The sequence below is a fragment of the Prionailurus bengalensis genome, chromosome E2, assembly GCF_016509475.1.
Source record: "Prionailurus bengalensis isolate Pbe53 chromosome E2, Fcat_Pben_1.1_paternal_pri, whole genome shotgun sequence".
NCBI lineage: Eukaryota > Metazoa > Chordata > Mammalia > Carnivora > Felidae > Prionailurus > Prionailurus bengalensis.
Genome location: NC_057352.1, coordinates 25,899,747 through 25,924,855, shown reverse-complemented (window position 1 = coordinate 25,924,855; position 25,109 = coordinate 25,899,747). Strand labels below are relative to the sequence as shown.

Genomic DNA, 25,109 nt, shown 5'->3' with positions numbered 1-25,109 from the left:
ATAGAATTATAATGTACTATAATGTTTAAGTTAGGTGAATATGGTCTCTGTCTCTCAAAATATCTTATTGTACTGTACTCACCCTTGTGATAATCATCTGATTTGTCAATTATATTGGTGCAAGTTTTTCGTGACATTTCTTTATTATCTTTTAATACCAGTAAACTCTGTACTGGTGTTATCTCTCTTATTCAGGACAGTTGTATTTTGTGTCTTCTTCCATTTCATTTGGAGGTTTATCAAGTTATCAAGTTTATCAAAGTTATTCTTCACAAAAAAACCGTCTTTTGGTTTCATTGATTTTCTGTACTGTTTTTGTTTTCTACTTAATTGCTTTTCTCTGTGTCATTATTTCCTATCTTATTTCACTATTCATTTGCTCTTCTAGTTCCACTGTCTTAAGAAAGAAACTGAGGTCATTCATTTGAGACTTTTCTTCTTTCCTAGTGAAGTATCTAATGTTATAAATTTCCCTCTAAATACTGTTTTAGTGACATACTACGAATCTTGATATGTGTGTCTTCATTTTTGTCCAATTCAAAGTACTTTGTAATTTCCCTTTTGATCCCTTCTTTTACCAATAGATTTTTAGTAGCATTTAACTTCCAAATATTTTTGAATGTCACTGTTGCTGATTGCTCTTTTCTTTTTTTCCAGCCTTATGACATATAGTTTACATATTACATTGTATAAATTTAAGATGTGCAAATATGATGATAAACATACATGTATATTGCAAAATGTTTACTACATTAAGATTAGTTAACATTCTTCATCTCAGGTAATTACCATTTTCTTATCCTTGTTGTTATAGTGAGAACATTAAAGCTTTACTCTCATAACAGTTTTCAGTATACAGTACAGTACTGTTAACTATCATCACCATGCTGTACATTAGATCCCCTGAACTTAATCATCCTATAACTGAAAATTTATATTCTTTGACCAACATCTCCCATTTCCCCCTACTCCTTGGCTGCTGGCAACTACCATGCTGCTTTCTGTTTCTAAGAGTTCAGTGTTTTTAGATTCTACATGTGAAATCATACAGTATTTGTCTTCCTGTGCCTGGCTTATTTCACTTAGTGTAATGTCCCCCAGGTTCACCCATGTTGTTTCAAATGTCAGGATTTCTTTCTTTTTTAAGTCTGAGTAATTTTCCAGCACACACACACACCACCCCATTCTCTCCATTCATCAACTGATGGACATTCAGATTGTTTCCATATTTTAGCTACTGTAAATACTGCTGTGGCAAACATGGGAGTTCAGATATCTCTTTGAGCTTCTGATTTTAGATCCTTTCACTATGTAAGTGGGCTTGCTGCATCATATGGTAGTTCTGTGTTTAGTTTTTCGAGGAGCCTCCATACCATTTGTCATAGCGGCTGTACCATTTTCCACTCCCACCAACAGTGTTGCCTTTTCCCTTTTCTGCCTTCATTTGAATTAGATGAGCATTTTTTGAGTCCATTTTGTCTTTTTTGTTAAATTATTAACTTTATCTTGTCATTTTAGTGGATGTATCTTTAACTTATCCCAGTCTGTCTCCAAACAATATCATACCACTTCTCATACAGTTGAAAAACCACACAATATAGCACATTTTCATTTCTCCCCTTCTGACCTTGGTGCTGTTGTTTCACATGTTTTACATCTACTTACATCATTCATGTCACACTGTGTTGTTTAATTATCTGTTATCTTTAAAGAGATTTAAATAATAAAAAAATATTTATTTGCCTATATATTTAACATTTTCACTGCTTTGTATAAATGTAATATTCATCTGGTTTCATTTTCCGTCTGCACAATGGACTTTAACATTTCTTACAGTGCCATGAAGAAAAATATTGACATAAATGACCGTAATATTATAAACCTTTCAGTGAAGAACACCATAAATTTTTAAAACAAAATAAAAGGCTGGGGCAAAACGTTTATAACATTATCAGTAATAATTACAGCACGTATAGCAATAATAATAACAGCATATGTTGAATGTGTGCTGTGGTGTGTTCCAGGTACTACACTGAACTATTTATTCTGTACTTTTTAATTTAATCCTTAAAACAACCTTTTGAATTAATATACTGTTTTTACCCTTACGTTACAAACAAGGATGTCAGAGTAACAGGTAAGTTGTTAGGGTCCCTAACATTGACAGATGTCCTGAAAATCAATAATTAAAAAAAAATATATTAAAGTGCCAGTTCCCAGAAGAAGCACAAATAGCTGATATATATGAAAGTAATACTCAGCTTCTCTTATAATCTGGAGAATGAGATTTTTAAGCTACCCACCTGGCAAGCATAGGAAGCAATAACACTAACATTGGCAAAATATGAAGAGTGATATACCCATACACTAGAAGTACAAATTGGTGCATTTTTTTAGAGGATCATTTCACTTAACCTATGGATATTTAAAATATGCATATTGTTTGACCACATAACTATCATTTGGAAATTTATGTACAAATTCCCAAGGGAGAATAACATATTTATAGGTGTGTGAATGAGTGGTATGCTGTAACGGAAAACAATTGAAGACTACTTATCAATAGCAGGGTGTTAAAATGAATGAATGATGGCTTAGCCATATTGTGGAGTAGCCATTGGAAAGAATGCACATGTGGAAAAACAGGCAATTTGATGGGCTACTGCTGGGAGATATAAACTAGTACAACTTCTCTGAGGGGTCTTTTCAAAATAGATATCAGAAGTCCTCATTCAGACTATATCCCTTTCTCCCTGTGTATGCTGTATTATGGGACATAAAGAAATCAGTTGCATAAAGAATCTGTATAGTAGAACCTAAATAGGTTTTTTTAAGGATATATATACTTACATATTTGTACGTTCCTAGAAGGTTTGGAAACATGCATACCAAATTAGTAACAATGGTTATCCCTAGAAAGGAAGAATTTTGTTTTTTAAATGTCTCTGTTACTAGAATTTAGCAATAACTTTGTAATAGTTTTGAAAAAACAGTTTTTAAAAAGATACATGTGTTGTAATTGACAAGAACACATCAAGAGACAGACTCTAAATAAGCAAGATCATTTCTTCTCATAGATTTCAAACCCAAATGGATCAAGGTTTTTCCTTCCTGTGCTTAAATGAAATTTTATTTATAAAAGTGAGATGTTGGACTGTGCCTGTAGGTTCAGTAAAACTTTAAAGGACTGAAATTTTACAGACCCCAAGTTCAATACTGCAAAACCAAGGTAGTTAGCATTGAGACAAGAACCATGGTACATGGCATTTATACTCTTCACAAACTCATAACAAAAATTAAAATAACATTTTAAATTGTACAATGTTGTAGATTATGTTGTGTATTTGAAGTTGCAGCCAGAGTTATAATAATGAAATCCATGCATTCACTTTGAAACAGGAAAGTAGTGCAGCACAGTCACTCAAAAGGTTGACCAGTATGATACTTTGGTTACAGAAGATTGTAGAAATGCTACCTTTATCACATGTCCTCATGTTTTAATATGATCCCTTAATAACAAAATAGAATAGTCTTCATTTCCGTGAAATATCTAGTAAAATTACATGGCTGAAAAGGTACGATGGATAAATTACCTGGGGAGAATATTACAAATTATAATTTAAAAATCACTTACTACACAGGAGACAAAGAAGAAATGATTATTCCTTCTGTTATATGTTAGGTCTTGAGCAAAGTCACCTCATTGCTTTCCAGGTAATTGTTACAACCTGGGAGGGTTTTTTTTCCTTTGTTAAAGAATTATTCTAAACTATTTGTGTTGGAATTTTTTATCTAGAATAATTTGAAGTCAATTATATATTTAGTACAGTATACAAATTGAATATTTTGTACATAGGTTCCCTTACTGTGTTGAACAGAAAGAAATTTCCCTCATTTTTTTTTTCTTTTCCAAAGTGTCCAGATTCAGGCTAATACCCAAAGTTGTATTTTCGTATGGAAAAAAGGAAATATCTTTTTAGTTTTATTGAAAATAACTATTAGAGAAAATTGAGCACTAGTAAAATTTAATACCTTTAGCCTATTACTTTTTGTATAAGTAGAGGGAAGTAAAGAACTATATACATTGGGAAATGCCTATAATAGGAACCATCACATAAAATCACACTGCAAAAGTTACTTCTATTTCTAAAGGAAATATTTTTGCATGGCATGGTATTGCACTATAGAAATAAGAATGGTGATAACATAAACACTTTCACTGAGATCTAACTGGATAACAAGAATTGTTCTAAGTATTTTGCATTCAGTATTTTATTTTTATAACAATCCTATAATATAATAACTCTTTTTATAATTCTTGACTCTTTTAAAGTTTATTTATTTTTGAGAGAGAGGGAGAGAGTGTGAGCAGGGGAGCAGCAGAGAGAGAGGGAGAGAAAGACAGAATCCCAAGCAGGCTTCATGCTATTAGCAGAGTCTGACATGAGGCTCAGTCTCATGAACCATGAGATCATGACCTGAGCTGAAACCAAGAGTCAGATGCTTAACCTACTGAGCCACCCAGGCACCCCTAATATAAGTACTCGTTGCTCAGTTTACAAATAAGGATAGGAGTCTTCAGGAGATTAACTAATTTACTCAAGGTTAGTAACAGCTAAATGACAGTCAGAATTTGAATCCACATAATCTGGCTCCAGAATCTAAGCTCAAAACCACTTCGCCTGTAGAGTCACATATAAAAGGGAAGATTTCATAACCGTACAAAGTACAGTGCTTCTTTTGTCTGAACGGACCTAAGCAATATCCACCCTACTGCCTGTCTGGAAGTGGAAATTCTATCATTGTAGATTCACTGCTTTGGGTTTTACAAGACTTGGGGATATCAGGTGGTTCCATTTAAAATGCAAATATTCATTTGGGGAGTTATATACATCAGAAGGGATAATGGCAGTGTCCAGGAACTCAGAAATGGAACCACATGGTCAATGGCTATGGATTAGCAAGGGAAGAAAGAGGGATGGACCTGGAAACTCCACATAAGAGGAGAGAGGCTTGCAACCAATTAGCCTCAGGATTTTTGTCAAAGGCTCACAAAGTATAGCCAACAATTTCAGTTTTTTATGACACAGTAAAGTAATAAAATGTGGAGCTTTTTTCATATCATTTCACTATATACCATTTATCATATCTTTGATTCTAGGACATACAGCACAGCTGATGCGACACAGCAATGGTGTGTTATATTAACTAAATGCCTTTCCTTTATCTTACAGCAATCAGCAGGCCTTTTTACTGGAGAATGTTCCATGTAATAATGCAAGCTGTGAAGGGGCACATCGTATGTTTAAAGTCTACTGGGAGCTGATGGACCTAAATCAAATCAGAGATGCCATGGTTGCCACCTTCTTTGACATTTATGAAGATGTGAGTTCAGAAGTCTCCTGCATGTTTGGAGTCTAATTGCCATCCACTTCATCTCACTTTCACTTCACCATGTTTGACCAGAAAATGTAGATGAGATAATGAAAGCTAATGAGTTAAAGAAAGCCCCTTTTAATGTTAGATGGCACAGGGAACAAATTTATCGACACCGCTAGCTGATCAGTACAGTGAAATATGAAAACGCCTTTATCTCATTTTGTGCCTATTTAGATTAAGCCACTAGAGAATCATGCTCTGAGACGGGCAAATGTGTATATGCACCAGTAGACAAAAGCACGGCCAACAGATGACAGGGTCTTAAACCTGTACAAAATCACAGAAGAGTGAATGAAGTACTACTCCCTTTTAACTTTGTGAACTATTGCCAAGGATTCCTATGATTCTGTCTGCAGTTGCCAGGTGACAATGAAAGGCCCTCAGGACACTGGTTTCCTCCAGTCTAATTTGAAAAGCCAGTTTACCATGCAGAAAAATAATAAATTCTGATACCAAATGTATTAAATTCCAGAGTTAATATATCACAGTATATCCTTTTAAAATAATGTGATTATTTAAAAAATTCATCCCATGTCTTTTTAAGAGAGTCTTAAATACAGAGAACCAACTGAGGGTACATGGGGGAGTGGGGAGAGGGGAAAATGGGTGATGGGCGTTGAGGAGGGCACTTGTTGGGATGAGCACTGGGTGTTGTATGCAAGCCAATTTGACCATAAATTATATTAAAAAAAAAATTCAGTGCCCATCAGGACATTTATGTCTCCTAACCCCATTTTTGGTTTGGTTTGGTTTGGTTTAGTTTGGTTTGTAAATAAATAAGTAAATAACTACATAAGGGGGAAAAACTCAAGAGAATTGGCTACAAATAAATTTTTAATTTTTGCACATAAAAAACATCATAAATGAAATTTAAATTGTTTTTAAATCTGGGGAAAAAATATTTATGAAAGACTCAAATAACTAATATTAATATAAGAAGGGTTTATGCAAACTGATACAAGTCACCAAAAACTCCCACTGGAAAAACAGAACATAGTGAATTTACAGAAAAAACGTATGTGGCTAGCATATGAAAAAATATGATAAATGATCAGTTTGATTAAGAATCAGTGGAATGAACTGCACTTGTGGCAAGCATAACATAAGGTGTACAGTAGCTGAGTCACTGTGTTGTACCCCTGAAACTAATGTAACATTGTGTGTCAGATATACTCAGAAAAAGTTAAATAAATAAATAAATAATAGTGAAATGGAATTTAAATGAGCACACCTTTTCCCCCCAGTATAATCAGCAAAGCCTCCCTCTTTTTTACAGAAAAGTAATGTTAATATGCCGTGGTTACCAGGACAGTTAAAAAGGTGCTCTCTTTCTCTGACGGTTGAAAACAATTTGGCCTTCCGTTTCATAGGCCTTTAAAAATTCATGCAAATATGACTAGAAAGAAATTTACTAAAATGTTAACAGCTATCTCCAGGGATTAAAATTACAGATTTTTTTCATTTTGTTTATATTTTACTATTTCCAAGGTTTTGTTTTGGTTTTTTTAACACGGGGATTTTTTATTTTTTTATTTTTTATAATTTATTGTCAAGTTAGCTAGCATACAGTGTAAACAATGTGCTCTTGGCTTTGGGAGTAGAGTCCCATGATTCATCACTTACATACGACACCAAGTGCTCATCCCAACAAGTGTCCTCCTAAATGCCCATCACCCATTTTCCCCTCTCCCCTACCCCCTACCAATCAACCCTCAGTTTGTTCTCTGTATTTAAGAGTCTCTTATGGTTTGCCTTCCTCTCTGTTTGAAACTAGTTTTTTCCCCTTCCCTTCCTCCATGGTCTTCTGTTACATTTCTCAAATTCTGCATATGAGTGAAAACAGATGTTATCTGGCTTTCTCTGACTGACTTATTTTACTTAACCACATCGAGATATCACCTCACACTGGTCAGAGTGGCTAAAATTAACAACTCAGGAAAAAACAGATGCTGGCAAGGATGTCGAGGAACGGGAACCCTCTTGAACTCTTGGTGGGAAAGCAAACTGGTGCAGCCACTCTGGAAAACAGTGTGAAGGTTCCTTAAAATATTAAAAATAGAATTACCCTACAACCCAGCAATAGCACTACTAGGAATTTATCTAAAGAATACAGGAGTACTGATTCATAGGGGCACATGGACCCCAATGAGCAAAAGCCAAATATGGAAAGAACACAAATGCCCATCAACTGATGAATGGATAAAGAAGATGTGGTTTATATATACAATGGAATACTACTTGGCAATGAGAAGGAATGAAATCTTGCCATTAGCAACAATGTGGATTGAACTGGAGGGTATTGTGCCAAGGTCTTTCTTTTTTTAAGTTTTTATTTAAATTCCAGTTAGTTAACAAAGAGTATAATATTAATTTCAAATGTACCCTATAGTAATTCAGCACTTCCATATATCACCTGGTGCTCATCACAAGTGCCCTCCTTAATCCCCATCACCTATTTCCCCCATTACCCCACCAACCTCCCCTCTGGTAACCATCAGTTTGTTCTCTATAGTTAAGAGTATGTTTCTTGGCTTGCCCCTCTCTAAGGTTTTATACTTTTAATAATATTTTTATTTTAAACATCAAGTTGAATAAATAAAGTTTAAACTTACATGATAAACATGCATGTATTTTCATTAGTTTTTCAGTCTGCTGGTTTGTTCTTATGACTTTTGTTTATGTTTTTTCCAGGGAATCTTGGACATTATAGTACTAAGTAAAGGATATACAAAGAATGATTTTTCCATCCATACACTAAAAAATAACTTTGAAGCAGATGCTTATTTTGTTAAAGTCATTGGTGAGTATTTGTTTCATATGTTTTATTATTAATTATTAACATTTATTTTTGTATTCTGTCTGTCAACTCAAATTTTCCAAAGAATAAGGACACACCCCTATGTGTGTTACACATACAACTCTCCAAATCAGGAAATCAACTTTATTACAACACTACCATCCTATACACAGACTCTTCAAATTTTTCCAGTTGTCCTAACAATGATTTTTTTCTCTGTTTCAGGATTCTATAAAGGAATTCCTCTTTAATTGTCACATCTTTGCAGACTTCTTCAATATGGAATAATTCCTTTTTTAGGTCCTTATCAGTTTTAAAGAATATAGGCCTTCTTCTGTACCATAACCCTGTTTCTTCTCTTTCCACTCAGGTCATACATTCTTTGCAGAAATTCCACTGCATAGAATTGCATAACCAGTGCTGTGCATTTCTCAGTGCATTATATCAGGAAGCACATGATGTTGGTCTATCTCACCACCAAAATGTTTACCGTGAGCTTCTGATCATCTTAGTGACCACCAGGACTCTCCACCTTAAATTCACTCTTTTCCCTCTTTGTGATTACCTTCTCTAAGATAGTTGTCAAAGAGTAATTCTCTATTTCCAACATTCTTTCCACATTTATACTTGGCATTCTACTATAAGGAAGATCTTTTGCTTCTCTCGCATGCATTTATCAGTATAGATCTATGTATTCATATTACATTCAATAAATAAAATCATTTCCTTTAATGTTCAAAGTATTCCCAGTAGAAGCAGTAGGAGCTCCTTCAGGCTGGCTCCTGTATCTATTTTACATGTTCTCTGGGATAGACAGATATTCCAGACTCATCTTATTCTTCCCTTGCCCTAAGTCTAGAATCTTCTCTCTCCCCAAGGATCCCCATTTCCTTTTGTAAAAGATGGTATTTAAAAGCCATGTTCTAAATTTTCAGTGTGCTGGTTGTTTCTGAGTTGTCATTTCTTCTAGCTTCTCTCAATGGACAGAGCAGGAAATACAGATATGGCTTTACTCAACACACAAATATACATATCTATAACTATATGTGTGTATGTATATATGTGTATACATCACCTTCACTTACTATAAAACCATGAACTTATGCCATTACTTCCATTTCTGATCCCACACAGCATGTCGAGACTTCTTTCTAATCTTTTCTGTCTGTATATATCTTCTCTAGCAGTGAGAAACCCGACTCCCACTTTCCTCTGTATATTTATTTATTTGTTCATTGTTACCTGTTCCCAACCATGCTAACCATCTCCTCCAGCTGACACGTATGTTCACCAGAGATCTTTTACATTTTTTAGGTGATTATAAATGTTGTGTTGTTAAGTTTGGTTTCCACATGTTTGTTTTTAGTGATTAGAAATACAATTGATTTTTTTGTGTGTTAATCTTGTATACTGCAATCTTGCTCAACTTCTTTATTGACTCTAGGAGGGTTTTTTAAGATTCAATAGGATTTTCTACATAGACAGTTATGTTATCTACAAAGAGAGTCTTTTTTTTTTTTTTTTTTTTTTTTTTTTTAGTGTTTATTTTTTGAGACAGAGAGACAGATGCAAGCAGGGGAGGGGCAGAGAGAGGGAAACACAGAATTGGATGCAGGCTCCAGGCTCTGAGCTGTCAGCACAGAGCCTAACCTGGGGCTCAAACTCATAAACCACAAGATCATCATGTGAGCCAAAGTTGGATGCTTAGCCAACTGAGCCATCCAGGCACCCCAGAGAGAGACAGTTCTATTTATTCTTTCCAATCTATGCCTTTTTTGTTTTTCTTTTCCTGGCTAAAATTTCCATTACTACGTTGAAAAGATTGGTGAGAGTGGACATCCTTGCCTTGCTTCTGATCTTGGGGGAAAGCATTCCTTCTTTCACCATTAATTATGATATTATTAGCTATTGGGTTTTATAGATGCTCTCTATTGTGTTAAGGAAGTTTACCCTATTTCTAGTTTTCTGAGAGTTTTATCATGAATTGCTATTGGAAATTACTGTTTTTGTGTTACTATTATAGTCAACACTAAGATAGCCATCAAGAGCAGTCATTTGTTAATGAAGTGACACATACTTCATATGAATATTTATTACAGTTTTAAAATGGGCATAAGTAGGGGCGCCTGGGTGGCGCAGTCGGTTGGGCGTCCGACTTCAGCCAGGTCACGATCTCGCGGTCCGGGAGTTCGAGCCCCGCGTCAGGCTCTGGGCTGATGGCTCAGAGTCTGGAGCCTGTTTCCGATTCTGTGTCTCCCTCTCTCTCTGCCCCTCCCCCGTTCATGCTCTGTCTCTCTCTGTCCCAAAAATAAATAAACGTTGAAAAAAAAAAAAATTTTTAAATGGGCATAAGTAGCTGAACACAGAAAAGCAACAGAATAATGAATGAATATTGGGAAATTTGAGAAATGAAAATGACAGAAAATATAATTTTCCTTTTTAATCAGCAAATTCATTCTTATTTGAATGAACTAAGAGTGACTCCTGTCTTCATTACTACTGCAGTCTCAGAATATGGATATATGAATCTACCCATTTCTATACTTTTTATCCATGTGACTGTATGCTCTCATTTGCCATTTTGAAGGGAATATTATTTGGCTATCTTAGAGCTAAAAAAATTTAAATTATGTTGTATGTTGTCATGTTATTAATTTACATAGTTTAAAGTGTTTTTTTTCAGCGATTTTCCTTCAACTTTAATCCTCTAGATAAAAAGGCAAGGAATCCTTAAAATTTTTGCTGACACTAAATGTATATGTAATTAGAATAACTCGTTTTCAATCAATTAAATTGAAACAAGCACTGTTAAAGTAAGAGTTTAGAGTTTGGTCCCCTACGGATACATAACTAAGTCTAGTACAGCCATCAACTAATGCAGACTCTGGTTGCCAAGGGGAGATTCAACAAAAGCATACATCTTAAAATATCTGTTCTGTGCCCTAGATTATCATTTGTCAATGACAGCATACTCCTAGTCCCCATTTATTTTATTTTTTTTTATTTTTTTTAACGTTTATTTATTTTTGAGACAGAGAGAGACAGAGCATGAACGGGGGAGGGTCAGAGAGAGGGAGACACAGAATCAGAAGCAGGCTCCAGGCTCTGAGCCATCAGCCCAGAGCCCGACGCGGGGCTTGAACTCGCGGACCGCGAGATCGTGACCCAAGCTGAAGTCGGACGCTTAACCGACTGAGCCACCCAGGCGCCCCCCCATTTATTTTAATATAACATAATCTCCTCTCCACCCCCAACTCCCATCTATTCCAGGCTATTTGAGAAGCACTCTGAAATCTAAATTTATTTAGGTCACTTGCTTACCATCTTTTTCTCATAGAATGCTATGGTAGTCGAAACGACTTGAAAGTAGTATCTGTGTCTTATTTGTCTTTGATTCCCCAGTGCCTTACACAGGGCCTGGCTTATAGGAGGCATTTAGGAAATTTATGTTAAACAATTGGCCAGCTACTTTTCAAGGCATGAATTGGCTATCTGAATTATTTTTTTAATTTTTTTTTTGAGAGAGAGAAAGTACGAATGGGGGAGGGGAAGAGAGAGGATGAGAGAGAAAATCCCAAGCAGGCTCCAAATTGTCAATGAAGAGCCGGACGCAGAGCCTGAACTCACAAACCATGAGATCATAATCTGAGCCAAAACTTAGAGTTGGAGCCACCCAGACGTCCCTGGCTATCTTAATTTAAAAGTATTCCCTCTTGGCACAAAAACAGACATTCAGATCAATGGAACAGAATAGAGAACCCAGAAATGGACCCACAAACTTACGGTCAACTAATCTTTGACAAAGCAGGAAAGAATATCCAAATGGAGTAAAGACTGTCTCTTCAGAAGTGGTGCTGGGAAAACTGGACAGCAACATGCAGAAGAATGAACCTGGACCACTTTCTTACACCATACACAAAAATAAACTCAAAAAGGATGAGAGACCTAAACAGAAGACAGGAAGCCATCAAAATCCTCAAGGAGAAAGCAGGCAAAAACCTCTTTGATCTTGGCCACAGCAACTTCTTACTCAACACATCTCCAGAGGCAAGGGAAACAAAAGCAAAAACGAACTACTGGGACCTCATCAAACTAAAAAGCTTCTGCACAGAGAAGGAAACAAGCAGCAAAACTAAAAGGCAACCGGAAGAATGGGAGAAGATATTTGCAAACAACATACCAGATAAAGGGTTAGTATTCAAAATCAATAAAGAAATTACTAAACTCCACACCCAAAAAACAAATAATCCAGTGAAGAAATGGGCAAAAGGCATGAATAGACACTTCTCCAAAGAAGACATCCAGATGGCCAACTGGCACATGAAAAAATGCTCAACATTACTCATCATCAGTGAAATACAAATTAAAACCACAATGAGATACCACCTGACACCTGTCAGAATGGCTAACATTAACAACTCAGGCAACAACAGATGTTGGCAAGGATGTGGAGAAAGAGGATCTCCTTTGCATTGCTGGTGGGAATGCAAACTGGTGCAGCCACTCTGGAAAACAGTATGGAGGTTCCTCAAAAAATTAAAGAACTACCCTATGACCCAGCAATTGCACTACCCGTTATTTATCCAAGGGATATAGGTATGCTGTTTTGAAGGGGCACATGCACCTTAGTGTTTATAGCAGCACTATCAACAATAGCCAAAGTATGGAAAGAGCCCAAATGTCCATCGATGGATGAATGGATAAGGAAGATGTATTGTATATATATACGATGGAGTATTACTCAGCAATAAAAAAGAATGAAATCTTGCTATTTGCAACTATGTGGATGAACTAAAGGGTATTATGCTAAGCAAAATTAGTCAGAGAAAGACAAATATCATATGACTTCACTCATATGAGGACTTTAAGACACAGAACAGATGAACATAAAGGAAAGGGAACAAAAATAATATAAAAATAGGGAGGGGGACAAAACATAAGAGACAAATATGGAGAACAAGCAGAGGGTTACTGGAGGGGTTGTGGGATGTTGGATGGGCTAAATGGGTAAGGGGCATTAAGGAATCTACTCCTGAGATTCTTGTTATACTATATGCTAACTAATTTGGATGTAAATTTAAAAAATATTAAAAATAAAATTAACATAACATAACATAACATAACATAACATAACATAACATAACATAAAAGTATACCCTCTTGGGGCACCTGAGTGGCTCAGAGGGACAACTGGGTGGCTCAGTTGGTTAAGCGTCCAACTTTGGCTCAGGTCATGATCTCACAGCTTGTGGGTTTGCGATGGGCTCTGTGCTGACAGCTCAGAGCCTAGAGATGCTTTGAATTCTGTGTCTTCCCTCTCTCTGCTCCTTCCCCACTCAAGTGTGCTCTCTCACTCTCTCTCTCTCTCTCAAAAATAAATAAACGTGAAAAAAAATTTTTTAAGACAATAAAAGTATTCCCCCTAGTACCCAATGGTGCTAGGGCCTAATGCCTGATGCCTCAGGCCCATGTTCTGTCTCTAGGAAGCATTCTACCAAAAGATGAAACTCCATTTCAAGGACATATTTGCACCTTTACCTGTTCTCTGATGTCAGAGCTATAGCTAGTCAATAGTTCATTTCTTGAAAAGAGAATATTTAATCTTAGTGAGCTAGTTACTCTGCCCTGGCTTAAGTTCTCACATCTACCTATCTTTTAGGATTCTCTGTGACTAGAAATACTTAATTTCCCAGGCTTATAAACGAAAAATGTACAGAAAGAACATCATGCAATGAGTAAGAGAGAGGTTCTCTCTCATGACCTTAATGGGATGCTGTGAAAATCATCTTTTTATTCCAACCTAGAATAAATGTTATTTGTCTCAAAAATTTATATTGAAACTCACAGTAATAATTCTCTTTTTTTTTCTGTGTAATGAGATAGCTGTACTATTTGTGTCCTTGATTTGAGTTTTATCAGTGTACTTTGAAGAAACTATTTTCTCAAGTTTAAAGTTTCCAAAAAACCACAGATTTATTGCTTAGTTCATCTGAATTTGAAGTGTTTTTGTGTGTCTGTATGGATTGAAAATTAACGGTTTCTACAATAGATGTTACTCATTGAGTAGTAAGGAAAAATTCCAGTGAAAGGGGTATTAATTTGTATATGGTTAGGACAAATCAAGTTCACCCTTTCATTCAGCAGGTTGTTTTATTCAAGCCTTAAAACTACTTTTCTACTAAAAATTACTTGTTTTGTGCTCTTGAAAAAATATGATTGAGTTTTTGTGATATACTCCCAAATCTGAGTTAGTTGAGGGCATGTGATGCTGTTGCTTCCCTTGCTGATGCCTGTAGACTCTTTCCTAGAGCAGAGGTTGTCAGTAAAATAAAGTTAAATCAGAGCATAAGATTTTCCTACAGTGATAAGGGATCCAGATCCCTACTCATAATAATAATAATGATAATAAAATAATAATGATAATAATGCTAAAGAAAGGAGGCAGTTTCTCATATGAAGCAAAAACCGGTCTCACATTTTTTTTTTATATTGATCATTTGGAAATTGTCCATGTGGAAAATACATACATATAATGTAGGATCTTCAGTCCTTCCTTTGTATTTGTTTATTTACATTTTTAGAAATTACAGAACAATCAGAATCTTAGATATGGGAAAGGCCTTAGAAGGCATCTTGCCCAAGTCCACCCTAACGCAACACCTCAGCCAGCATCTGCTTGAATGCCTTGCAGTAAAGCTCACCTCCTCATGAAGGAACACACACTTCTTTTATGAGTCAATATAGTTGCCAGAATATTTATTCTGTATGAAGTCGAATGTGCATAGTTTACTTCTGTTGATACTAATGTCTGATGTATAGCAGGCCCTGGAGAAATATATGTTGAATAACAAAACAATTAGTCCTGATGAAATCTTTGCAGTTTTTATCTTTAGAGTAGACCACAAATACAGTAACAGAATACATGAATACATGATGGTACTGCTCAGGAAAAAGTAAACTTATTTAAACAATTAAATAATGAAACAAACTACATGAAAATGGAATGATGTGGTTGAGGTGTTTCTTTAAAGTAATCCAGGGAAGTAGGAAATGGAGGGTAGATTTAACAAAATTGGCTATGTGTTGTTGACCACTGAACTTGTGTGAAGTGTGAGTGGGGTCCTTCGTATATTTCTAATTTTGTATAATTTGAAAAATTCCATGTAAACAGTTTAAATACCTAAAAGTCTCTTGAGAATCTGTGGCCTGTGACTTCCTAGCCTGAGTCGGGATGGGGGGACCACTGGATAGCACTGGCATCTAATTAACAGTATCCTGAAGAAAGTTTTCTCCACACAACTCCAAGCTCAGACCGAGAGCCAAGTTGGTGCAGGAGGTTTTAGTTTTAGAAAACTAGGTAACTTTACATGAAAGATATTAACATAAATATTAATAACATACTTTACAAAAAGGTCATGGTTGAAATGAGGTACCAATTTGAAGCAATCATTTGGGAAAAATAACCTTCTAGTTGTTTTGGAATGCCCTTCCACTCTTTCCTTTGATTATTAGTTTTTGGCCTTAAGTCAGACACTTACTAGTATATAATTATCCTTTCAAAGCCGTCTACAATGTCCACCATTGATTTTGCTCTAAAATTGTACTGTTACTCTAATGTTCAAACTAGCCTGTGCTAAAAGTCACTGTTTTTCAGTTAAGGACATTCAAGAAATTGGCAAGAGAAAGGTAAAACTCCCTTGAATCAGAATTGATTCCTAGCTCTTTTTCCTCTTTTGTCAGCTGCACTGGAAAGTTCTGCATTCTAATTCAGTGCTACCAGGACTTAACTCCAATTTCTAACAAATATCTGACCCTGTTTCCCCTCACACTTTTATAATTGTAACAGTGTGTTTACTTTTACTTCCCAAGTGAGATGACACATTTAGAAAGGTTTTACTTCCCTGCTTGTTTCAAGATTCTGTTGAAATAATATGGAAGTATTTTTCTGGTGATTAATTCAGTTTTAATTTTGTGCCTTCTGTGTTGCAAATTCTTTCTTAATAATTCAAAACCATGTTATCAATGATTATTTAAACTTAACAAGTTTTACCAGCTTTATTGCTACCATTTTACTTATATGCCACCCCTTGCCCTTACTTTTTTTGAATTCCTATCTCTTTTTTTTTTTTAATGTTTATTTATCTTTGAGAGACAGAGCATGAGCGGGGAAGGGGCAGAGAGAGAGAGACAAAGAATCTGAAGCAGGCTCCAGGCTCCGAGCTGTCAGCACAGAGCCCAACGCGGGGCTCGAACTCATGAACCGTGAGATCATGATCTTAACTAAAGTCGGACGCTCAACCAACTGAGCCACCCAGGCACCCCATGAATTCCTATCTCTTTTGATAGAGTACTTCCTTGGATGATTTTCAGGAAGTTGTACATAGGTTAATATATTTTCTGAGTACTATTAGGTCTTAAAATATTTTTTCTCTTGCTTTTACATATCAACACTAATTTTGCTAATATAGAATTTTATAAACATTGTGCTGTTTACTTCTTGCAGATAGTATGGTAATCTTTGAATTCTCTCCTTTTCCTTGCTTAGGTAGGGATCATTTATATCATGTATATGATCATTTACATGATTTCTCACTTTGGCTTTCCTTCTCTTAAGCTGTTGTTTTTCTTCTTGTGTCTGATAACTTTTCTATGCCTTTGCCTATATTTCTAGAAAGAATTGGTGTTGGTAGGTAATATGGTAGGAAAAGCACATGTGTCACATACAATTCTGGCCAGCAGACGATTGCCACTACTCCCTTTCTCCTCTCCCCATGCAGGAGCTCCTTGGGGCTCTAAAGCTGGGAGCAGGCACCTGAAGTAGAACAAATATTTTGAACAAGAAGGTGTCTTCAGGGTCCTCAAATAACATAGCACAAGTGATGCATTGGTGGTGAACTGCACCCACCTCTGTGAGAATCACTAGCAAGGGACACTATAAGAGTCTCTGACTTACTCATTCCTCTGTCCTCAACCTGGGAGATGATCAGATTCTTTGAGTCTGAACGGAGTTGTGCTTTCCAGTGGGAAGAAAAGAAGGGGAGTTACAGGGAGGCACAGCTGCTTTCCTGAGCCTTTTGTGTCATTTCACCAAGTGGTTTCAGAGGTTTCTTTTTTTTGGCAACACTCTAAAATTATTTAGAACACTGTCTAGAAGAACCAGCAAATCCCCCACTTTCATTAGCTAGTAGGAACCTCCCGGTGACAGATACACTTATTCCCTGTGTGAGCCACACAGTTCCAGGGGTCCTTTGTCTCCTTCTGAATACCCGGCCCCATCATGGCTTGCCCTTGTTCTCTTTCACAGCTCTGAGTCAAGATCTCTCATTGATCTACTAGAGAGTCTATCCTCTAGTGCCCTATTGACTCTCTGACCTGGTCAGCATTAATTGCCTATTTTCTCAATATTATTTACCTACTTAAAACCCTTTAGAAATTCCTCAAAATAGCTGCCATTGATCACTGAACACTTTTATTTTCAGATTTATTTAATTATGGTAGTGATATTTAGGGAATTAAGGAAGGTAAATATATGTTTTGCATATTAAATTATTTGCTAAAAGTTTTTCAGACATATTTACCTAGAACCAAATATGTTTTTAAATGTCAGACCTCTCCTGAATTTAGCATAAATTTTAATAATTTTATATGTGTATAAAAATATGTGTATAAAGTTATATGTGTATAAAACATATGCCTACCACATTTAACAACTGTTTGCACATGTAGAGAACAAGATCAAAATTACTTGAATGATTAGTCATTTTTTACTTTCTGTATCTAAATTCTTTACAATGAGCATATGACTTTTTAATTAAAAAAATGAAAGATAGGTAATTAAACATAATTAAACATTTTTCCACAAAATGTCTCAAATAATGTCTAAATAACAGGAATAGCTGGGAGGGGAGCCTTTATTTCACACATGATATTTGATTATGATATTTGCTTTGTATTCACATGTCTTAAGGAAACAAAAATGAAAGACCTTTTCAGAGAATAAATATGAGGAGTCATCTATAATCCAGGCAAGGATTTTTCATTTTAAATGCTACTAAAACCATTATACAGTATTGACCTTTATAGCTTTGACTTTTTGCTACTCATCCTTCTCCCAGCCTACACAGTGGTTTAGTGTTACAGTATTTATGCATGATTATTGCTGCTTTTTGGTTTTGACATTTGTGTGAAGCAGCTAACATAAACTTTAAATAAGCTATACTGTCACTGTACTATCACTAGATTCACTAAGCTATACTTTGAATATAAATTCTTTAAATATACATTCTTTTTTTTATTTTTTTATTAAAAAATTTTTTTAACGTTTATTTATTTTTGAGACAGAGAGAGGCAGAGCATGAACAGGGGAGGGGCAGAGAGAGAGGGAGACACAGAATCGGAAGCAGGCTCCAGGCTCTGAGCCATTAGCCGAGAGCCCGACGCGGGGCTCGAACTCAATCGTGACCTGAGCTGAAGTCGGAGGCTTAACCGACTGAGCCACCCAGGCGCCCCTAAATATACATTCTTAAATATACTTTAAGAATACATGACTTGTAACATATAATGTGTTTTAACATGAAATCTTTTTCTTAATATAATTTTCAAATTTGTTTCCATACAACACCCATGTTCATCCCAACAAGTACCCTCCTCAATGCCCATCACCCACTTTCCTTTCCCCCACCCCTCCCATCAACCCTCAGTTTGTTCTCAGTACTTAACAGTCTCTTATGGTTGGCCTCCCTCCCTCTCTGTGACTCTTTTTTTTTTCTCCTTCCCTACCCCCATGGTCTTCTGTTAAATTTCTCAAGATCCACATATGAGTGAAAACATATGGTATCTTTCTCTGACTTATTTCACTTAGCATAATACCCTCCAGTTCCATCCACATTGCTGCAAATGGCCAGATTTCATTCTTTCTCATTACCAAGCAGTATTCCATTCTGCATATAAACCACATCTTCTTTATCCATTCATCAGTCGATGGACATTTAGGGTCTTTCCAAAATTTGGCTATTGTTGAAAGTGCTACTCTAAACATTGCAGTATATGTGCCCCTATGCATCAGCACTCCTGTATCCCTTGGGTAAATTCCTAGCAGTGCTATTGCTGGGTCATAGGGTACATCTATTTTTAATTTTTTGAGGAACCTCCACACTTTTCCAGAATGGCTGCACCAGTTTGCATTCCCACCAATAGTGCAAGAGGGTTCCTGTTTCTCCACATCCTCATCAGCATCTGCAGTCTCCTGATTTGTTCATTTTAGCCACTCTGACCAGTGTGAGGTAGTATCTCAGTGTAGTTGTATTTCCCTGATGATGAGTGACGTTGAGCATCTTTTTATGTGTCTGTTGGCCATCTGAATGTCTTCTTTGGAAAAGTGTCTCTTCATGTCTTCTGCCCATTTCTTCACTGGATTCTTTGTTTTTTGGGTGTGGAGTTTGGTGAGTTCTTTATAGATGTTGGATACTAGCCCTTTATCTGATTTGCAAATACCTTTTCCCATTCCGTTGGTTGCCTTTTAGTTTTGTTAATTGTTTCCTTTGCAGTACAGAAGCTTTTTATCTTCATGAGGTCCCAATAGTTCATTTTTGCTCTTAATTCTCTTCCTTTGGAGATATGTCGAGGAAGAAATTGCTGTGGCTGAGGTCAAAGAGGTTTTTTCCTGTTTTCTCCTCTAGGGTTTTGATGGTGTCCTGTCTCACATTCAGGTCCTTCATCCATTTTGAGTTTATTTTTGTGAATGGTGTAAGAAAGTGGTCTAATTTCATTCTTCTGCATGTCACTGTCCCGTTCTCCCAGCACCATTTGTTAAAGAGACTGTCTTTTTTTCCATTGGATACTCTTTCCTGCTTTGTCAAAGATTAGTTGGCCATACATTTCTGGGTCCAATTCTGGGTTCTCTCTTCTATTCCATTGGTCTATGTGTCTGTTTTTGTGCCAATACCATCCTGTCTTTATGATTACAGCTTTGTAGTAGAGGCTAAAGTCTGGGATTGGGGTGCCTCCCACTTTGGTTTCTCTTTCAATATTACTTTGGCTATTCAGGGTCTTCTGTGATTCCAAACAAATTTTAGGATTGTTTGTTCTAGCTTTGAGAAGAATGCTGGTACAATTTTGATTGGGTTTGCATCGAATGTGTAGATTGCTTTGGGTAGTATTGACATTTTAACATATTTATTCTTCCAATCCATGAGCATGGAAGGTTTTTCCATTTCATTGTGTCTTCTTCAGTTTCCTTCATAAGGTTTCTATAGTTTTCAACATACAGATCTTTTACATCTTTGGTTAGGCTTATTCCTAGGTATTTTATAGTTCTTGGTGCAATTGTGAATGGGATCAGTTTCTTTATTTCTTTTTCTGTTGCTTCACTATTGGTGTATAAAAATGCAACCAATTTCTGTACATTGATTTTGTACCCTGTGACCTTGCTGAATTCATGCCTCAGTTCTAGCAGACTTTTAGTGGAGTCTTTTGGGTTTTCCGTGTAGAGTATCATGTCATCCGCAAAAAGTGAAAGTTTGACTTCTTCTTTGCCAATTTGGATGCCTTTGATTTCATTTTGTTGTCTGATTGCTGATGCTAGGACTTCCAACACTATGTTAAATAACAGTGGTGAGAGTGGACATCCCTGTCGTGTTCCTGATCTCAGGGGGAAAGCTCTCAGTTTTTCGCCACTGAGGATGACATTAGCTGTGATTAGCTTTTCATAAAAGGCTTTTATGATGTTTAACTATGTTCCTTCTATTCTGACTTTCCTGAGGGTTTTTATTAAGAAAGGATGTTGTGTTTCATCAGATGCTTTTTCTGCATCTATTGACAGGATCATATGGTTCTTATCCTTTCTGTTAGTAATGTGATGTATCACATTGATGGATTTGTGACTGTTGAACCAGCCCTGCAGCCCAGTAATGAATCCTACTTGATCATGGTAAATAATTCTTTTGAATTATTTATGCTGTTGAATTTTATTTGGTAGTGTCTTGTTGAGAATTTTTGCATCCATATTCATCAGGGATATTGGCCTGTAGTTCTCTTTTTTGCTGAGTCTCTGTCTGGTTTGAGAATCAAAGTAATGTTGGCTTCATAGAATGAGTCTGGAAGTTTTCCTTCCATTTCTATTTTTGGAACAACTTGAGAAGGATAGGTATTAACTCTGCTTGAAATGTCTGGTAGAATTCCCCACAGAAGCCATCTGGTCCAGGCTCTTATTTGTTGGGAGATTTTTGATAACTGATTCAATTTCTTCACCATTATGGGTCTGTTCAAATTTTCTATTTCTTCCCGTTTGAGTTTTCATAGTGTGTGGATGTTTAGGAATTTGTCCATTTCTTCCAGCTTTCCAGCTTGTTGGCATATAACTTTTCATAGTATTCCCTGTAATTTCTTGTGTTTCTGAGGGATGGGTTGTGATAAGTCCATTTTCATTCGTGATTTTATCTATTTGAGTCCTCTGTCTTTTCTCTTTGAGAAGCCTGGCTAGAAGTGTATCAATTTTGTTTATTTTTTCAAAAAACCAACTCTTGGTTTCATTGATCTGTTCTACTGTTTTTTTATATTGTTTATTTCTGCTCTGATCTTTCTTATTTCTCTTCTGCTGGGTTTGGGATGTCTTTGCTGTTTTACTTCTAGTTCCTTTGGGTGTGCTGTTAGATTTTGTATTTGGGATTTTTCTTGTTTCTTGAGATCAGCCTGTATTGCAATGTATTTTCCTCTCAGGATTGCCTTAGCTGCACTCCAAAGGGTTTGGACTGTTGTGTTTTCATTTTCATTTGTTTCCATATATTTTTTAATTTCTCCTCTAATTGACTGGTTGACCCATTCATTCTTTAGTAGGGTGTTCTTTAAACTCCATGCGTTTGAAGGTTTTCCAGACTTTTTCCTGTGGTTGATTTCAAGTTTCATAGCATTGTGATGTGCAAGTGTGCATGGTATGATCTCAATCCTTTTATACTTATTGAGGGCTGTTTTGTGACCCCGTATGTGATCTATCTTGGAGAATGTTCCATGTGCACTCGACAGGAAGGTATATTCTGCTGCCTTAGGATGAAAACTATATCTGTCAAGTCCATCTGGTCCAATGTATCATTCAGGGTCATTGTTTCTTTATTGATCCTGTGTCTAGGTGATCTGTCCATTGTTGTAAATGGAGTATTAAAGTCCCCTACAGTTACCACATTCTTACCAATAAGATTGCTTATGTTTGTGATTAATTGTTTTGTATATTTGGGTGCTGACGAATTCAGTGCATAGACATTTATAATTGTTAGCTCTTCCTGATGGATAGACCCTGTAAACATTATATGATGCCCTTCTTCATCTCTTGTTACGGCCTTTAATTTAAAGTCAGTTTGTCTGATATAAGTATGGCTACTCCAGCTTTCTTTTGACTTCCAGTAGCATGATACATAGTTCTCCATCTCCTCACTTTCAGTCTGAAGGTGGCCTCAGGTCTGAAATGAGGACTTGTTTTTTTTTTATCCATTCTGATAACCTGTTTCTTTTGATTGGAGCATTTAGTATTTACATTCAGTGTTATTATTGAAAGAATTGGATTTAGAGTCATTGTGTTATCTGTAGTTTTCATGCTTGTAGTGATATCTCTGGTCCTTCGTGGTCTTTGCAACATTTCACTCACAGAGTCCCCCTTAGGATCTCTTGTAGGACTGGTTTAGTGATGATGAACTTCAGTTTTTGTTTGTTTGGGAAAACCTTATCTCTCCTTCTATTCTGAATGACAGGCTTGCTGGATAAAGGATTCTTGGCTGCTTTTTTTTTTTTTTTTTTTTTTTTTTTTTTTTCTGTTCATCATATTGAAGATTTCCTGCCATTCCTTTCTGGCCTGCCAAGTTTCAGTAGATAGGTCTGCTACTACTATTATGTGTCTACCTTTGTAAGTTAGAGCCTGTTTATCCCCAGCTGCTTTAAGAATTTTGTCTTTATCATTGTATTTTGCCAGTTTCACTCTGATATGTCATACAGAAGATTGATTCAAGTTACATCTGAAGGGAGTTCTCTGTGCCTCTTGGATTTCAATGCCTGTTTCCTTCCCCGGATCAGGGAAGTTCTCAGCTATGATTTGTTCAATTACACCTTCAGCCTTCTCTCTCTTTGTCTTCTGGAATTCCTATGATATGGATATTGTTCCATTTTATTAAATCACTTAATTCTCTAATTCTCCCCTCGTGATCCTGGATTTTTTTATCTCTCTTTTTCTCAGCTTCCTCTTTTTTCCATAATTTTATCATCTAAAATACCTATTCTCCCCTCTGCCTCTTCAGTCCACTCTGTGGCTATCTCCATTTTATTTTGCACCTCATTTACAGCATTTTTAATTCATCATGACTATTTTTTAGTCCCTTGATCTCTGCAGGAATATATTCTCTGCTGTCTCCCATGCTTTTTTTCAAGCCCAGTGATTAATGTTATGACTGTTATTCTAAATTCTTGTTCAGTTATGTTGCTTATATCTGTTTTAATCAATTCTTTAGCTGTCACTTCTTCCTGGAATTTCTTTTGAGGAAAATTCTTCCGTTTCATCATTTTAGCTAGTTTTCTGTCTCTTAAGAGTTTTAAAAGCTTGTTAAGTGCTCTGCACCTGTGAGTCTGCTATATTAAAGGGGGGGATCATACACTATCCAGGGCCTGGCTCTTCAGGAGGTGTTTTTTGGAGAGTGTTACTTGCTCTCTGTTGTTGTGAATTTGGTTATTTTATTTCCCTACTCATAGTGATGTTTTGGACTCTCTACCAGGTATGCTTTGATTTGTTCCTTGGAGTAGCCCTGGAAAGGAAAACAGACAGACAGACCATCAGGAAACAAAAACACGCAAACACACAAAACAAATAAACAAACAAACAAAAACTAAAAACAATCCAAAAGCTAAAACCAGAAACACCAGCTACAAGTAAGGAACAGGGTGGCGGTGGTGCTGATGGAAGAGCACATACAAAGAGAGAGAAATGAGAGGGATGGGACTAGGGGGGTGGGGGGAGAAAAAATAAATATTGACCAGGCAGAGAGTCTAAAAGGCTTAATCCTGAGAAAAGGGAAATAAGGATGGAGGCAGGGAAAAAGGAAGTTAAAGTTACCCAGACACAAAAACTATATTACTTGGCTTAATTATTCCAGAGAGAGAGAAAGGAAAGGAAAGAAAGGAGGTGTAGAACATGTATCAAAAGAATGGATTAAATATGTCTGTTTAAACAAACCAATAACCAGAGTACCCAGCCTAGAGGAGGGAAGAGATAAGAAAGAGAAATGGAAGGGCAAATGTATCTATATAACAAGAATTGTCCTAGAATTAATCCAGGCAATGCAGCAGCACTAGTCTGGAGGAGGGGTCCGTCTGGTTCCACATCATGTATCCCGCTCCAGTAGATATGCAGTTACCTGGCTTGGAGGGACGTGGTTTGGTGTAGGCTGGTCCTGCCTCCACTCTGGGCCCCATGGTGGATCCCTGAGGCCCTGCCTTGGTGGTGGTGGGTAGAAAAATGACAACCCCCACCCCACCCCAGTCTCTTCTCCACCACCTGGCGTCCCAAATCACTCCTTTGGAAATGCCCTCACAGTGCCACGAGTGCAAAAGGGCTGTCTGTCTCTCTCCACCCATTCCTGTGCTCCATTGCTTGGCTGGGATTTCAACTCCTTCTCTGTGAGCCCCAGCAGTGGGGAAACATCTCCCAATATGTGGTCCTGGCTGGTTTTGTCCTGTGCCACAGCACTTCAGGGTAGGGTACTGGTTTCTCCTGCCGCAGACTGCGCCCCTGACCTACTACCAAACCCAGAGGTGGCTCCCCTCCCACCAGGTGCACGAACAGGGCAGCCAGCCCCAATCTGAAGAAAGCCCTGCAGTTAGAGATGGGATCCCTCTCTGT

The 25,109-nt window shown here is 36.7% G+C and overlaps 1 protein-coding gene across 3 annotated transcripts in view; it reads left to right on the top strand.

Moving 5' to 3' along the window:
* The window catches only part of ITFG1 (integrin alpha FG-GAP repeat containing 1), a 347,900-nt gene that overhangs the window by 214,717 nt on the left and 108,074 nt on the right, over window positions 1-25,109 (top strand). For all 3 annotated transcript variants that reach the window (XM_043600818.1, XM_043600819.1, XM_043600820.1), the window contains 2 exons: window positions 5,235-5,385; window positions 8,131-8,239. In XM_043600818.1, the coding sequence (XP_043456753.1) occupies window positions 5,235-5,385; window positions 8,131-8,239 (260 nt within the window). The remainder of the gene's footprint in view (window positions 1-5,234; window positions 5,386-8,130; window positions 8,240-25,109) is intronic.